Source organism: Stenella coeruleoalba (assembly GCF_951394435.1).
Source record: "Stenella coeruleoalba genome assembly, chromosome: 2".
NCBI classification, from domain to species: Eukaryota; Metazoa; Chordata; class Mammalia; order Artiodactyla; family Delphinidae; genus Stenella; species Stenella coeruleoalba.
Genome location: NC_137147.1, coordinates 176032359 through 176050892, shown reverse-complemented (window position 1 = coordinate 176050892; position 18534 = coordinate 176032359). Strand labels below are relative to the sequence as shown.

Here is an 18534-nt window from a genome sequence, read left to right as displayed (position 1 = left end):
GGGACAAAGTGAGAGAGTGGCATGGACACATATACACTACCAAATGTAAAATAGATAGCTAGTGGGAAGCAGCTGCATAGCACAGGGAGATCAGCTCAGTGCTTTGTGACCCCCTAGAGGGGTGGGATAGGAAGGGTGGGAGGGAGACACAAGAGGGAGGGGATATGGGGATATATGTATACATAGAGCTGATTCACTTTGCCATACAGCAGAAACTAACACACCATTGTAAAGCAATTATACTCCAATAAAGATGTTAAAAAAAAAAACAAACTGTATCGGTGTGCCTCCAGTAATATTAGGGTTATTTTAAGTTATCATTTCATGCCCTTTCTCTGAGCACCTTAAGATGCAGGATTGAGCACTGATTTCATACATTATCAGATGTAATTCACCAAGGAAAAGGGATATAAAGAGAAACTGTCTGGTCCCCAACTGGCTTGTGGAACCATAACCATGCAGAGGATCACTTCAGAGTAAATTACTGGAATGGAGATGTTTGAGTCCTTGCAATGCATTTCTTCAAAATTGGTACCATGTGTCCCGTCCTCCAACTGTGTCCAGTAGGGTGAGTGTGATCCCTCTGTGGTCATGGAACGTTGCTATCATGGGACCCTCTTATCGATGCTCTGGATGAATGGGGCAACACCAGCCAGGGAAGCTAACAGGTAAAGGAGGAAGGTACAAAGGTGAGTAGGTTATGCTAGGCTTTCTCTCACTGAGAGCATCTGTCAAGTCCCCGGCATTCCTCACCACGTGGAATCTCTAGCAGTTTCACCACCATCAGTGTCGTTGCTCAGCCTGGATGTAAATGATACTTGGGGCTGGAGAATCAAGTGAATAAGTCATCAGTACGTGTGTGGCACAAGGGACGTGGACCAGGATGCAGGAGCAATAAAAACCTTGACAGGCTAAGAAGAGCACAGGCAGAATGCTCAAATCTAGTTAAGAAGGTGGAAGGAAAGATGTGAGCAGAGGGACTTCCCTGGTGGTCCCGTGGGTAAGACTCCACGCTCCCAGTGCAGGGGGCCTGGGTTTGATCCCTGGGCAGGGAACTAGATCTCGCATGCCGCAACTAAGACCAGGCACAGCCAAAATAAATAAATAAATAATAAAAACAAATCAATAAATATTAAAAAAAAAAAAAAAAAGACGTGAGCAGAGGCAGGACCCAGCACTAGGGCACAGGCTCTGAAAACACCCATGTTTCCAGCCAGGGGAAGCACCAGAACCACCACCCCACCCTGAGTTCACCCGCACCTCCTGGTGGGGTAGGGAAGTGTGGCCTAGAGTTTCTGCATGTGGGTCAGGACGAGACTCAGGATCCTTCCAACCAACACAGTTAAAACCAGGAGCACATGAACCAGTTCAACTGAGGCGATGCTCACTTCTCTCTAAAACCAGATAGGCCTGCTTTGGTGAATAACATTTTAGATCCAAGAATATTTTTCTTTCTCTTTTCTTTGACAGCAAGTGTGTCAAAGCGGCAGGGCTGGGTCTCTCCTTGGTTTTTTTGGGAGTCTCCAGAGGCAGAGGTCCCCAGCACATAGGCTATAGTAGAGCTGCTTCTTCCCACGTGGGGAGGCAGGGGTGGGTCGCACACATGGAGCGTGCAGTCCTGCTGGGAAGGTCTCATTTTTCGTCGAAGTTCCCTTGCAACAGTGGGGAATTCAGTGAGGCCCAACAGCAACTGAAAATTGGATTTAAGACCGAAGGCAGCTCCAATACATCGGGACAATTAGCATTCATGTCACTGACTACAGTTACTTTCATAAAATGTGAGTTACTTTCATAAAATGCATCATGGCCTTACATGACTGTGATTACTAGAGCAATGATGGGCTCTTTCTTGGTAGAGCACAGAGCCTAGGGCTAAAGAGGCAGTGACACTAATTAGATCTGTGGATCACTTAGTCCCCTGGGACTCAATTTTCTCACCTGTAAAATCAGGAATTAGGTGATGTCTATCCTTCTTGCACTCCAGCAGTCCATGGTTGTTTGCAAGCTCACCTCTCAGTGAGGTGAGCCCAGTTCTGTGGAGAAACGTGTGGGCAGACTTGGCTTTTTGTAGGGTTTACTTTTAGCCATTTTTTGCCGTAAAAGGTCCAACCCAATTTAAGGTAACTCCTTTCCACCTTGTTGGTTCCTGGTCCACCTCAATTCTATTCTAGGGTTTCTGGGTTGGTATAAGCCAAACACCCACCAAGTGTCTGTAACTGGACTTGCACCTAACCTGGGAGGCCTGAGAATGTGCCAATTTTTAAGATGCCATGTTCGAGTGCTGTAAACCATCAAATCTCCCCTGGGGTGATTTCAATTATTGCATGGATCCTTTCAGAAGTACTCCCCCCAGTATTATATTGGTAATTACTGCTCTATTTCACCCAGTAGTTTTCACGTTAGAGCTCATTTCTTTTATGTTCCGTTCCAGATTAAAACATCGGTTATTTGGGCAACCCCAAATGTTTCCTTCTCGATCCCGTTATGGGTAATAATACTAGCAATACTTCTTGGATTACTGGTTCTGGCCATTTTAACCTTGGCTTTATGGAAGGTAAGTTTATTTGCTTTCTTTTCCTTTTTCAGTAGAGAGGCCACAGAGAGGATTTAGAAGGATATACCTAGGATTTTAAAAGACAAGGCTAGAGGCATGATTTGGGAATTTCCAACATAGGGACATGAAGGGAAAATGGTCTTGTTTGCTTTGGCAAACTTAGTATGCTTGTGGAAGTGACATTTAAGAAGACTGAGGGTGTTTATTGCTGCTTTTATCTTGTAATTTCTTGTAAATAAATGTAAAGAGAGTTGGACTTTATTAACTAAGACCTGTGATCTTCTTTCCAATATGCTTGGAGTGATCATGTTATGATGAAGACTTCTTTTTCTTATTTAATTAATCGAGATCTTAAGCTTTTTGTTGACACAATCCTATCAGCAATACTTTGAGAGTTTTCTTTATAAGCACTACACGGATGCAATTAATATAGTAATTAATTATTACATGGGCTTTCAATGACACCACATAGATCATGCATGTTCTAATATTCTCAGACTTGCTTTTTTCATCTTGCCAACTAGTCCATCCCATTAAGAAGCCTTAACTTACTCTTTCATGTGTTTTGCTGACGTTTCTACTAAAAGTCTACAATGTGAGTTAATTTCTGGTCCCCAAACCACAGTACTGCCAAGTTCAGAGCTTTCCATTCCAAAATAGAAACAATGTCACAGTGACATGACTGTGAAAGTAATTAACCCAGTCCCGTCTTAGTTAATCGCTATTGTTGGCATTCTCCAAAATCATAGTGTATTTTTATTTTGAAACATGAGGCATGCTTAATAAACTGAGAAATCCTTGCCTTTTGAGTTAAATAATGGCTTTCCTGATCATTATCAGCTGTTTTGTGCCATCCTGAGCCCACAAAGGTCTATTGCATAGTCTACCTTTACAAATAGACTTTCATGTTAGTCTGTTATTTATATAAACTTTATGTCCATAAATGATGCAACGATACACAGCAATTGATAGAATATTGCACTAGTCCTACAAAGGAAAGATGACTCAATGGTTATAAGTCAAACCCAACAAATTGGGCTTCCAACCTAAGAAACAAGAATTAAGGTTCTAGGTTCCTAGGAAAAGTTATATTCTCCTAGACCAAGTACTCCTTTGAAATTCAGGAGAATGAAAATTCTATAATCACCTCTTCCCCGAGTTGCTGATTGATTTTCGGAGTCACGAAGATGTTCTGGGATTGAAATAAAGGACCCATATACTGTATGGGTCCTCCATATACTGTATACAGTATACAGTATATTCCTCCATATACTGTATGTTCCACCAAGTGCAGAGAGATAGACAAGCGTCTCCTCACTTCTTCCTTCAGTCCATCCCAAGGTAGCCCACAGTCCACTTCAGGATTCTGCCAGCCCTGGCTGGCAGTTCACATTGCTGCTGGCTCCAGAAAACATGCCAAAAGCAGAGAGGGACTCCTTGGGCCAGGTTGCTGTAACCCCAGAAAAATATACGAGGTCCATAAGCGGTTTATATAAAATGAACATTCTCCCGCCACCATGGACATGGCAGGAAGGACACAGATGCTCTGCGTAGGCAATGAATTCCTCTCTGCAGGTAAAGAACACACTGCTATCACCTCGTAATTTGGAGAACTGAGCAGATTATATTCTCAGAGCACCAAGTTCCTTAGACAGCAAATAAAGGGAAAACTCTTAGAATGAGGACTTTCACAAATTCTCAGGATGACCTGACTTGCTAGCCTGTTTCTCTCTTTGTAGTGCGGATTCTTTGACCGAGCAAGACCCCCCCAGGATGATATGAATGACAGGGAACAGCTGACCAATGAGAAAACCCCTGAGGCGTGAAAAGGAAAGCCAAAGACCAAACGAACTCCGACACTGGTCCAGTTCAAAGAAAAGAAGGATCAGGAAGGTTCAACCAAGGTTTTCCTCTACCTGCCAGTGTCCTAAGAATTGGAAAGGCCATGGTATCACCTTGTCTACACTGTGCTTTAGAAAAGCTGCCTCGGATCCCAGTGACCCTTTTCCGGAAGGAAGCATCCTTGACGCTGCAGAAACAATGGACAATCGCGGAAGATGTCTTTGGCTTGAGTCCTTCCGTATTTGGCAGACACTTTGAAATGGGTATGGGAACATGAGGTTGCTTTCCAGATAAATCCAACTGAAGTCTCAAAGATGCAATGTCTGAATTAGGATAGACTTTAGAAGGTGAACTAGGACCAAACCTTCCGACACTACTGTATCCAACGGAATATTTGACACCTCCCTCTGGAAAAGAAACATTTCTAATGACGTTACTGCTCAGGGAGACCAACCTATGCTGTTGGGACTGTGAAAGTACTTTGGAAACGGCAAAGATCATCTTTGTAAGTGAGGATAACGATTTATTTATTTATTTTCCATGGCTCTAGGCTGATACTCTAGAGGATTTGGAAATTAAGATTTGGTTCGCTGGTTTTCAAAATCACTCACTAGATTTCCTTCCGAGATATCCAGTTTGTGTATAATATATCATTTAGCAGAACTTAGTCAGGATTTAGACAGCGTTAAAGAAAAGCAAACTGGTATTCGAAGACCGTTTCACTCAACACCTTGCTGCCTTCTACCTGAAATTACTTTTATTCACACTTCCAGGGCCTCACATCTGCTTAATTTAGCTTTGCAAAAAGTTGCATTTGTATTTCCTTTTACAAAAAAAAAAATAATAATAATCTTTCCATTGACTTAATTAGCAATATACAAATTTCCAGGGACTCTTGACCCTAGGTGGTGCTTAAAAGTAATGGTAAAATTTCTAGAATCCATTAATAAAAAAGCAATTTAATAATTTGGGTAAACATATTACTTTTAATATCTACAAGAGGCAATGCCAACATTTAGCTTGGTATTAAACATCTATTTTTTTCTACTACACCTCAAACTTATATTCACAGAAAAGACATGTTAAACATAAATAGTAGGAAACGTAAAGTTAGGCAGATGTGAGATGAACCTAGAAAACATGTTCCTAGGGATTTTATTTAGAATTGCCTATTCCCACTTTACTATTCATTTTTACTGCTAATCTTTATAGTACATGACTTTGGAAAATAATTTTTACTTAAGCTATTTTCCCACTGTCTTTAATTTAACCATCACAGAAACTTCATGTTTAAAACTCTTGTAAATAATCCATAATCATGTGTAACAGTATCATTTTTCAAGTAAAATTGACCAGCCAAATTTATATAGTCTGCCCAAGTTTGTATCCTTTTTATGATAATGAAAAACTATTATGAAGAGATGCTGAACAAATTTTATATTTATGTGCAATATTTTATAGACCTATGTATCAAAAGCATGTTTACACTGGCATTAGTTATTTTTAAAATTAATATCCTGAATATTAAGTATGATAGAACCAGCAGACCCAAATCCTTAAGTTTATGAAGCAGTTGGAAAATTTATATCCCTATTTCAATAATCACACTTGATTTGAAAGATGAGCCAGACTCACAGACACTAAATTTTCGGTCATGACTTAACCTGGAGAGGAGCCATCTGGTTACAGCTGCACAACTTCTTTGGAAACCAAACGAAAGGCACATGGACGAACACACTGAACAGTTTGTATTCTGTCCGCTTGTGAGTTAAATTCTGTCACAGTAGTGGTTTCAAGCTGTCAGGAACCCAAGTCTGGCTCCCAGTGTGTGTGGCTCACTGGGTGAGAACTGCACATGTTTCAAAGAGTTGGAGGGTCCCACACCAGCCTCAGGGGGTCTTAGGTGTTAGTTGTCTGGGTGGAATTGGTCGTACAGGGAGGTGGTCGTTTCTGTAAGATGACTGGAGGGATGTCTCTCCAATCATATCACAGAGATGGGTCTCTCTTCCCCCAAATAAAGCCCTAAATCTTCTCGTCATGCCTGACTTCTGCCCAAGAGAGAATAAAAGATCCCTGAGAAAACACACCTATTGCCTTTTAAGCTAACCTGTGCGAAGGAACTCTTAGGTCTGGGACCCTATGAGCCAGGGCGTACAGACACCTGGAGGAGACTCGAGGTGCCAGGGGCAAGGCTGGATCCAGAACACAGCAGGTATGAGGACTTCAGAGGCAAGCTCCAGGCTCACATCTCAGCCAAGAGTGGTCCCCGTCTAGAAGGACAGGCGCTGCCACCTGCAGGCAGCTCACAGACGGCCATCAACGAACACTGAGGTCAGGTGCGTTCTTGAGCATCCCCGCCCCCCCTCCGCATGGAGAATATTCTACCAGTGCACTGAGTGAATCTGCTTCTCATCATGTAAAGCCAATCACTTTCATCATTCATAATGTGCCGTGCTTCTCTTAGAATCTATCTATATTTTAGATATGCCTTTTGAAATACTTGCAGCTAGCTTTTAAGAATGGGAAAAAAAATGGGCAAATCAAGTTTTATAAACTTGGAGATTTTTATACACTAAGTAAATAACATGGACCAGTCGCCACCGAAGCCCCACTCTTTGAACTCAACTCTTGCTTTATTTAAATACACGTGTAGATATCTGTGAAGATTTTCATGTACCTATTTACCTTGTCACTAATAAAATTAAAAATTAAAGACATGATGACATATTTGTGGTTTGTTTCACAAGCAATATAAAGCTTTCCCACAATGGCAGACATCAAAGGTTTCTGTCTTTACGCCTTCATTTATTTATTTATTTATTTATTTATTTTTGGCTGCATTGGGTCTTCGTTGCTGTGTGGGCTTTCTCTAGTTGAGGCGAGCAGGAGCTGCTCCCCGTTGTGGTGCACAGGCTTCTCATGGCGGTGGCCTCTTCTGTGGCAGAGCACGGGCTCCAGGGGCACAGGCTTCAGTAGTTGTGGCACATGGGCTCAGTAGTTGTGGCACACAGGCTCAGAAGTTGTGACTCGTGGGCTCTAGGGTGCAGGCTCAGTAGTTGTGGTGCACGGGCTCAGTAGTTGCTCCGCGGCATGTGGGATCTTCCCGGACCGGAGCTCAAATCCATGTCCCCTCCATTGGCAGGTGGACTCCTAACAAATGTGCCACCAGGGAAGTCCCACGCCTTGATTCTTTACTACAAAAACATTTAACATTGGAAGAGATTTGAAAGAGCGAGAACACGACACTTCTTTGGGATGATGAACATGTTCTAAACTTAGATTGTGGTGATGTTTGCATGAATAAACTAAGAAGGACTGGATTGTATGCTTTAAATCGGTGAATTTTATGGTATGTGAATTAAATCGCAATACATATGTTTAAAAAGGTGTGAGTCATTTCTAATACCTACACTTTCATACAACTGATTTCTTTTCTCTACACTGCTGTCAAATTTTGTCCATATAAAAATCTTTGCTTTTTTATGAAGCCTTCTTCGAGTCTTCGGCCAACTTAAAGGCTCCTCCTGTTCTCCAATGGCACTTCGTGAATGACTACACTTTTCCATTTGTTCTCATGACTGTTTTCCAGCTGGGCCAACCCTCTGTGTGAGCAGGAATATCTCTCACCTTTGTGTCTCCTACACCTATAGCACCAACATCTGTTATATAGTCAGTGCTCAAAAACCGTTCTAAAGTGAATGAATGAATATGCATATGTGCACAGTAATAATCATGGGGAATATGTACTCCTGTAACCTGCTCCCATTATAAAGCTTGGAGATACACACATTTTTTATCCTATTTAGAGTGTTCACACAGTGTTGTTATAATAGTTACCCAATGTTTGATCCAATTAGCAGATCATCATTTGTTTAACCAACCCTCCTATTGGAAATATTTGTTCACAGATTCATATATTAAGAATAGCATGAAATTGAATACTTTCATACATGAGGCTTCTTTTTGGTTATTTCAATGAGTGAACCTCAAAAGAGTGAGGTGGTTTGGTTAAAGTATATGAAGAATTTTGTAGTTCTTGATAATATATGTTAAGAGGACTAGATCAATTTGCATTAACCTAAAATACCATTTCCTTCATAATTCTGTCAGCATTTTAAAATATTTTGGTAACTGTTTTCAAATATTACTTTCTTTCAATTTGTATTTCACTGGAATTTGGTACATTTAATGTACACATTTGAGTTCTAATATTTATCAACCATTTAATACAGAGCAATTTATTGCTCATAAAGGTATTTAAATAGTTGCCACTTCTCTGGTGTTCATGAATTACAGTGAAAAGAACCCAGTGCCTGGATGCTTTTCTTATAGCCAAAAGCAAGCAGGAGGATGAATCCTTCACTTCATACTGTATATTCACTCACACTTTAAAGCCTAGACATATCTAAAAACTCAGGGTGGTGCAGAGGTGCCTATGTATCCCAGATGAAAAAACGTAAAAGGAAATAAGATTCAGGAATATTGGTGCTGAAAATCAATGTGCCACCCCAGTACAAACCAGCTGAGCGGGGCAAGACTTCCCCGCGGCACACCCAGAATAATCCATGATGGGCTAGCCCCACCAGTCAGAGCCTGCGCGCGCTCATAGTGGGGGACGTGAAAGAAGTCTTGTCGTGTCTTGAGAGTAGCAAAGTGCTTTCTAGTTGTATGTATGCAACAAGAGCTCAGCCTTCTCCCCAGATTCTGTTGATAACTTTGTCACTTCCAGCCATTTTACATGCAGACACTGAACAGCATCAAAACTTTCTAAAGGTTGAGTTGAGATCTGGGTGCCTAGAGTGGGCAAAATAAGATAAGGATCCCTCCTTGGAGAATTCTGAGAAAAGGCAGAATTCCCTCCAGAGCTGCACACTTCCTCTGTGAAAGGTGACCATCTCACAGGTTACCTTTATAAGACACAGCACCCTGGTGACCTCAGGAAGAACCAAAACATGAACACCTTTGGTTGCTATCCATGAATGCCAACACAGTACCTCCCTAGGGCCTAATGTTCTTTTCCGCACATACAGCAGATTTTCTCCTTCAGAATTGTGATCACATTAAAAGTTGACTTCTGGCCTTCTAAGCTTGCATCCTTCCACGCTGTCCTCTCCCTTCTCGCCACCCACCACCTGATCTGGAGGAGCCAGCTCAGTCTGTTGCGGCCAAACAACATGTGGAAACGGTACGTGGGACCAGGCATCCCGAGCACCGGGCCTGGGCCTCCTCTTGCCTCACCTGGGCCCACCAACTGGGTGCGGGGCAGCAGAGGAGCTCTCCCTTCATTTTTGAGCGATGTGGCTGACAGGGTCTTGGTGCTCTAGCCAGGTGTCAGGCCTGAGCCTCTGAGGTGGGAGAGCCAAGTTCAGGACATTGGTCCACCAGAGACCGCCCAGCCCCATGTAATATCAATCAGCGAGAGCTCTCCCAGAGACCTCCATCTCAACAGTAAGACCCAGTTCCACCCAACAGCCAGTAAGCTCAAGGGCTGGAGGCCCCATGCCAAACAACTAGCAAGACAGAAACACAACCGCACCCATTAGCAGAGAGTCTGCCTAAAATCATACTGAGTTCACAGACACCCCCAAACACACCACTGGACATGGTCCTGCCCACCAGAAAGACAAGATCCAGCCCCACCCACCAGAACACAGGCACTAGTCCCCTCCACCAGGAACCTACACAAGCCGTGGAACCAACCTCACTCACTGGGGGAAGACACCAAAAACGACGGGAACTACAAACCCGAAGGCTGCGAAAAGGAGACCCCAAACACAGTAAGTTAAGCAAAATGAGAAGACAGAGAAACACACAGCAGATGAAGGAGCAAGGTAAAAAACCCACCAGACCTAACAAATGAAGAGGAAATAGGCAGTCTACCTGACAAAGAATTCAGAATAATGATAGTAAATATGATCCAAAATCTTGGAAATAGAATGGAGAAAATGCAAGAAACGTTTAACAAGGACCTAGAAGAACTAAAGAGCAAACAAACAATGATGAACAGCACAATAAATGAAATTAAAAATTCTCTAGAAGGAATCAATAGCAGAATACCTGAGGCAAAAAAATGGATAAGTGAGCTGGAAGATAAAGTAGTGGAAATAACTACCACAGAGCAGAATAAAGAAAAAAAATAAAAGAACTGAGGACAGTCTCAGAGGCCTCTGGGACAAGCCTAAACGCACTAACATTCGAATTATAGGGGTCCCAGAAAAAGAAGAGAAAAAGAAAGGGACTGAGAAAATATTTGAAGAGATTATACTTGAAAACTTCCCTAACATGGGAAAGGAAATAGTCAATTAAGTCCAGGAAGCACAGAGAGTCCCATACAGGATAAATCCAAGGAGAAAAACGCCAAGATACATATTAAACGAACTATCAAAAATTAAATACAAAGAAAAAATATTGAAAGCAGCAAGGGAAAAGCAACAAATAACATACAAGGGAATCCCCATAAGGTTAACAGCTGATCTTTCAGCAGAAACTCTGCAAGCCAGAAGGGAGTGGCAGGGCATATTTAAAGCGATGAAAGGGAAAAACCTACAACCAAGATTACTCTACCCAGCAAGGATCTCATTCAGATTCGATGGAGAAATTAAAACCTTTACAGACAAGCCAAAGTTAAGAGAATTCAGCACCACCAAAACAGCTTTACAACAAATGCTAAAGGAACTTCTCTAGGCAGGAAACATAAGAGAAGGAAAAGACCTACAAAAACAAACCCAAAACAATTAAGAAAATGGTAATAGGAACATACATATTGATAATTACCTTAAATGTAAGTGGATTAAATGCTCCAACCAAAAGACATAGACTGGCTGAATGGATACAAAAACAAGACCTGTATATCTGCTGTCTACAAGAGACCCACTTCAGACCTAGGGACACATACAGACTGAAAGTGAGGGGATGGAAAAAGATATTCCATGCAAATGGAAACCAAAAGAAAGCTGGAATAACAATTCTCATATCAGACAAAATAGACTTTAAAATAAAGGCTCACAAGAGACAAAGAAGGACACTACATAATGCTCAAGGGATCATTCCAGGAAAAAGATATAGCAATTAGCAATATAGCAATATAGCAAGAAGAAGATATAGCAGCCCAACATAAGAGCACCTCAATACAATAAGGCAAATGCTAACAGCCATAAAAGGGGAAATCGACAGTAACACAATCATGGTAGGGGACTTCAACAGCCCACTTTCACCAATGGACAGATCAACCAAAATGAAAATAAATAAAGAAACACAAGCTTGAACTGATACATTAAACCAGATGGATTTAATTGATATTTATAGGACATTCCATCCAAAAACAACAGAATACACTTTCTTCTCAAGTGCTGATGGAACATTCTCCAGGAAAGATCATATTTGGGTCAGAAATCAAGCCTCGGTAAATTTAAGAATACTGAAATTATATCAAGTACCTTTTCCGATCACAATGCCAAGAGACTAACTATCAATTACGGAAAAAAACTGTAAAAGATACAAACACATGGAGGCTAAACAATACACTACTAAATAACCAAGAGATCACTGAAGAAATCAAAAAAAAACCTAGAAACAAATGACAATGAAAACATGGTGACACAAAACCTATGGGATGCAGCAAAAGCAGTTCTAAGAGGAAAGTTTTTAGAAATACAATCCTAGCTCAAGAAACAAGAAACATCTCAAGTAAACAACCTAACCTTACACCTAAAGCGATTAGAGAAAGAAGAACGAAAAACCCCCAAAATTAGCAGAAGGAAAGAAATCATAAAGATCGGATCAGAAGTAAACGAAAAATAAATGAAGGAAACAATAGCAAAGATCAATACAACAAATAGCTGTTTCTTTGAGAAGATAAACAAAATTGATAAACCATTAGCCAGACTCATCAAGAAAAGAAGGGAGAAGACTCAAATCAACAGAATTAGAAATGAAAAAGGAGAAGTAGCAACTGACACTGCAGAAATGCAAACAATCATGAGAGATTACTACAGGCAACTCTATGCCAATAAAATGGACAACCTGGAAGAAATGGACAGTTTCTTAGAAAAGCACAACCTTCAGAGACTGAACCAGAAAGAAATAGAAAATATAAACAGACCAATCACAAGCACAGAAATTGAGACTATGATTAAAAATCTTCCAACAAACAAAAGCCCAGGACCAGATGGCTTCACAGGCGAATTCTATCAAACATTTAGAGAAGAGCTAACACCTATCCTTCTCCAACTCTTCCAAAATATAGCAGAGGGAGAAACACTCCCAAACTCATTCTACGAGGCCACCATCACCCTGATACTAAAACCAGACAAAGATGTCACAAAGAAAGAAAACTATAGGCCAATATCACTGATGAACATAGATGCAAAAATCCTCAACAAAATACTAGCAAACAGAATCCAATAGCACATTAATCCAAAAAATCGTACACCACAATCCAGTGGGGCTTATCCCAGGAATGCAAGGATTCTTCAATATACAGAAATCAATCAATGTGATACACCATATTAACAAACTGAAGGATAAAAACCATATGATCATCTCAATAGATGCACAAAAACTTTCAACAAAATTCAACACGCATTTATGCTAAAAAAAAAAACTCTCCAGAAAGTAGGCATAGAGGGAACTGACCTCAACATAGTAAAGGCATAGACAACAAACCCACAGCCAACATCGTTCTCAATGGTGAAAAAGTGCAACCATTTCCTCTAAGATCAAGAACAAGACAAGGTTGCCAACCCTCACCACTATTATTCAACATAGCGTTGGAAGTTTTAGCCATGGCAATAAGAGAAGAAAAAGAAATAAAAGGAATCCTACTCAGAAAAGAAGTAAAACTGTCACTGTTTGCAGATGACATGATATTATACACAGAGAATCCTAAAGAGTCTACCAGAAAACAACTAGAGCTAATCAATGAATTTGGTAAAGTAGCAGGACACAAAATTAATGCACAGAAAGCTCTTGCATTCCTATACACTAATGATGAAAAATCTGAAAGAGAAATTAAGGAAACGCTCCCATTTACCAATGCAACAAAAAGAATGAAATACCTAGGAATAAACCTACTTAAGGAGACAAAAGACCTGTATGCAGAAAACTATAAGACACTGATGAAAGTAATTAAAGACGATACAAACAGATGGAGAGATATACCATGTTCTTGGATTGGAAGAATCAACAATGTGAAAATGACTCTACTACCCAAAGCAATCTACAGATTCAATGCAATCCCTATCAAACTACCAATGGCATTTTTCACAGAACTAGAACAAAAAATTTCACAATTTGTATGGAAACACAAAAGACCCCAAATAGCCAAAGCAATCTTGAGAAAGAAAAACGGAGCTGGAGGAATCAGGCTCCCTGACTTCAGACTATACTACAAAGCTACAGTCATCAAGACAGTATGGGACTAGCACAAAAACAGAAAGATAGATCAATGGAACAGGATAGAAAGCCCAGAGATAAACCCATGCACATATGGTCACCTTATCATTGATAAAGGAGGCATGAATATACAATGGAGAAAAGATAGCCTCTTCAATAAGTGGTGCTGGGAAAACTGGACAGCTACATGTAACAGAATGAAATTAGAACACTCCCTAACACCATACACAAAAATAAACTCAAAATGGATTAAAGACCTAAATGTAAGGCCAGACACTATCAAACTGTTAGAGGAAAACACAGGCAGACATGCTATGACATAAATCACAGCAAGATCCCTTCTGACCCACCTCCTAGAGAAATGGAGATAAAAACAAAAATAAACAAATGGGACCTAATGAAACTTCAAAGCTTTTGCACAGCAAAAGAAACCATAAACAAAACAAAAAGAAAACCCTCAGAATGGGAGAAAATATTTGCAAATGAAGCAACTGACAAAAGATTAATGTCCAAAATATAGCAGCTCATGCAGCTCAGTATCAAAAAAACAAACAACCCAATCCAAAAATGGGCAGAAGACCTAAATAGACATTTCTCCAAAGAAGATATACAGATTGCCAACAAACACATGAAAGGATGCTCAACATTACTAATCATTAGAGAAATGCAAATCAAAACTACAATGAGGTATCACCTCACAGCAGTCAGAATGGCCATCATCAAAAAATCTACAAACAATAAATGCTGGAGAGGGTGTGGAGCAAAGAGAACCCTCTTGCACTGTTGGTGGGAATGTAAATTGATACAACCACTATGGAGAACAATATGGAGATTCCTTAAAAAGCTAAAAATAGAACTACCATATGACGCAGCAATCCCACTACTGGGCTTATACACTGAGAAAAACATAATTCAAAAAGAGACATGTACCACAATGTTCACTGCAGCTCTATTGACAATAGCCAGGACTAGGAAGCAACCTAGGTGTCCATCGACAGACGAATGGATAAAGAAGATGTGGCACATATATACAATGGAATCTCACTCAGCCATAAAAAGAAATTGAGTTTGTAGTGAGGTGGATGTACCTAGAGTGTGTCATACAGAGCGAAGTAAGTCAGAAAGAGAAAAACAAATACCATATGTTAACACATATATATGGAATCTTAAAAAAAAAAAATGGTTCTGAAGAACCTAGGGGCAGAACAGGAATAAAGACGCAGACGTAGGGAATGGACTTGAGGATAAGGGGAGGGTGAAGGGTAAGCTGGGACAAAGTGAGAGAGTAGCATGGACATATATACACTACCAAATGTAAAATAGATAGCTAGTGCGAAGCAGCCACGTAGCACAGGGAGATCAGCTTGGTGCTTTGTATCCACCTAGAGGGGTGGGATAGGGAGGGTGGGAGGGAGACACAAGAAGGAGGGGATATATGTATATATAGAGCTGATTCACTTTGTTACACAGCAGAAAGTAACACATCATTGTAAAGCAATTATACCCCAATAGAGATGTTAAAAAAATTTTTAAATAAAAGGTTGATTCCTTTGCATGCAGCATTTTAAAGCACTGAAATTTTAAACTCATTTTAGATCTAAGTAAAATCCAAAGAACGCCCCCCCCCCCAGTGACGCTTAAGTCACCTGCTAGTTCAGAACAGCCAGAGTACATATGGTACCACGCTGCTTGCCACATTACACTCTCCCCCACCTTGACCGCAAAACCATCTGCCTGACACACTGTCTTTTGGAATTGTTTATAAGTTCTCTGTTATTTAGGGTCGTTGACCAAAATCCACATGGAAACGTAGCCTGAGACTAGCACCTCTTGACAATAAAATGTCTTGACTTTAACTTCTATACGTGCCATGATATGACATAGTAGGGATGTTCTTAATGTATCTGTGCTATTGCTCATTTTGATTGTGCACTGTTTCGTAGGAAAAACAAAATCAGAAGATTGTCCTGCTGTCCAACTTTTACGTTGGCATTTTTTTATGCAGTAACAATGGACCGCCCTGGTTTTTAATTTTGAGATTTCAACTTTCAGTCACTGAATCGACTTTAGTGTATGAGCAAATTGAACAACTTTTATTTCCATAAAAATTTTTAATTTTTGAAAACTCCATGTATCTCCTCTATATTAGTTTCCTAGGGCTTCCATCACAAAGTACCACAAACTGAGTGGCTTAAAACAACAGAAATTTGTTGTCACAGAGTTCTCCAGGCCAGAAGTCCAAGCCAAGGCGTCAGCAGGGCCATGTTCCTCAGAAGGCACTAGGAAGGAGTTGCTTCCATGCCTCTCCTGCAGCTTCTAGTCATCTCAAGCGTTCCTTGGTTTGTAAAGGCATCACTGCATTCCTCCCACCTCACATGGCATCCCCCCTGCCTATCTCATGTCATCTTCTCCTTGTGTCTGTGTTCGTGTTTCCCCTTTTGATAAGGACACCAGGCATATTGGATTAGGCGCCAACGTACTGACCTCATTTAACTTGATTACCTTTGTAAAGACCCTATCTCCAAATCTGGTCACACTGAGTCCGGTTAGGACTTCACCATATCTTTGGGGGAGGATACAATTCAACTCATCACATCCCCCTTCGTAAGTTTCTATTGCGTAGAACTGTTTGACAAGTGAACCCAAGATGACGATTAAAGAGAGTATCTTTCTATCAGTCTTTTGATTTCTCTTCACTCAGGTAATACACGAGTGTTGCTGAGTACATGAGACGACTCATAAACGTTTGGATGCCTTCCCCTCACTTACTGCCTTCACGCACATATTAGAAGATTAAGACAACTGCATTTTTATATAATTTACTCATCTGTTCTGCTCTTCAATTTCTTACCACCACCCACATTCTCATTCTCTCTTCTTCTCCCTTGAAATAATCATCTTATTCTCGTGGACTCGATGGATAAATGTGCGTTTTGTGATATGAGAGAGGAGCTTCCTCACCAGTTGGAAACTAGAGGCTGCTGGTCACCGAGTTAGTGGGGAGCTGAAGGAAGTCCCTGTCTTGGGGCTGTAGGGCTTGCTCACCACCCCCACTCTTCAGCACAGGGAGTGCATGGCTTAGAGCTGCAAGGACCCAGAGCTGAGAAAAACAGCTACCGTAATGGATGAACAGAACCAAGAAAATGAAACAAGGGTAACTAGCATTCCCTGGGCCACACACTTGATGGTAGGAAGGAGTTTACCCCCCCGCAAAAAGGGCAGGTCCCTCAGTGCCACAGACAGATGATGTGTCCATTTCTGGACACTGGTCTGGTCTCACAGGCTGGCCAACAGGCAGAGTCACAGCCCAGGAAGCAAACCTTCTCTTTCTTCTGCCTCCACTTTATCTGCTCTTCCCACCATCATCTCTCCCGGTCCTTATCCGGGAACTCATTGTGGTGGCTTGTCGCAGAGCACGGGCTCTAGGAACACGGGCTTCAGAAGTTGTAGCACATGGGCTCAGCAGTTGTGGCTCGAGGGCTCTAGAACACAGGCTCAGCAGTTGTGGCACACGGGCTTAACTGTTCTGCGAAATGTGGGATCTTCCCAGACCAGGGCTCGAACCCGTGTCCCCTGCACTGGCAGGCGGATTCTCAACCACTGCGCCACCAGGGAAGCCCGTTGACGTGTGGAATGCCTTCCACACCAGGTGAAAGACATTGACTATTTCCATTTGGCCAGTGGCCCTTCACCCCACTCAGCTCAAGGAGTTTATCCTAGCCGACAAGCTCCAGGCCTCAGCTGCAGTCTCTGTATCTCATTACAGAGAGAACACCTAGAGGAACAGGCATCTCAAGCTTTCCAGGTGAGGAACAGTTGAGGGACTTGGGGTTGTTTAACCTGGAGAAGACAATGTCTGGGGAAAAATATTACCTGACTGTAAGTATATGAAGGATTATTATGAGGAAGTAGAAGTAGGAAGGAGTTGAGGATGGAATAATAAAAGTAATCATAACATATATACACTACCAAACGTAAAATAGATAGCTAGTGGGAAGCAGCCGCATAGCACAGGGAGATCAGCTCGGTGCTTTGGGACCACCTAGAGGGGTGGGATAGGGAGGGTGGGAGGGAGGGAGACACAAGAGGGAAGAGATATGGGAACACATGTATATGTATAACTGATTCACTTTGTTATAAAGCAGAAACTAACACACCATTGTAAAGCAATTATACTCCAATAAAGATGTAAAATAAAAGTAATCATAATAAAAACTGGAATGCATTAAGCATTTAGTCTGTGTCAAGTTGTTAGCCAAGTGCTTTAACATGCATTTCTTTTTCATTTAATCTTCACAGCCACCTTATGAGGCAGATTCTAGGGTTATTCCTGTTTTGTGATGAACTGAGCTTGAGGGGTAAGTAGCTTGACAGTTTACACCATAGCTGGTGGCAGAACTGACATTCAAAGCCGGGTCTGCCCAACTCCAGAGGCCAGGACCATACAACCTGCCATTTCTAACAAGTTGAGATTAACAATTCCATGCTGAAAGCAGAGAAGAAACCATTTAAGAAAATGGGGTTAAAATGGTTTTTCATGACCTTGGGGATCCTTTTCACATTCTCCCAGAACCAGAGAATTAACAAACGAGGCTTCTAGGCATAAAAGTACAAGGCTGACTCCATCTTGTTTAGAGAGTTGGGAATCAGAACCACAGAACTTCTGTCCCCTTCTACTTGCTGAACTCTACTTAGATTCATGCACATGATGAAATATTCTTAACATCTTTCAACCCCTAAAGCTA

General features: G+C 41.3%; 2 protein-coding genes across 11 annotated transcripts in view; one reads left to right on the top strand and one right to left on the bottom strand.

Moving 5' to 3' along the window:
* The window catches only part of ITGA8 (integrin subunit alpha 8), a 181591-nt gene extending 174171 nt beyond the window's left edge, over positions 1–7420 (top strand). For both annotated transcript variants that reach the window (XM_079911467.1, XM_079911466.1), the window contains 2 exons: positions 2432–2554; positions 4294–7420. In XM_079911467.1, the coding sequence (XP_079767593.1) occupies positions 2432–2554; positions 4294–4380 (210 nt within the window). In that variant the 3' untranslated portion in view covers positions 4381–7420. The remainder of the gene's footprint in view (positions 1–2431; positions 2555–4293) is intronic.
* The window catches only part of LOC307180909 (uncharacterized protein), a 310399-nt gene that overhangs the window by 185559 nt on the left and 106306 nt on the right, over positions 1–18534 (bottom strand). The window lies entirely within an intron of this gene.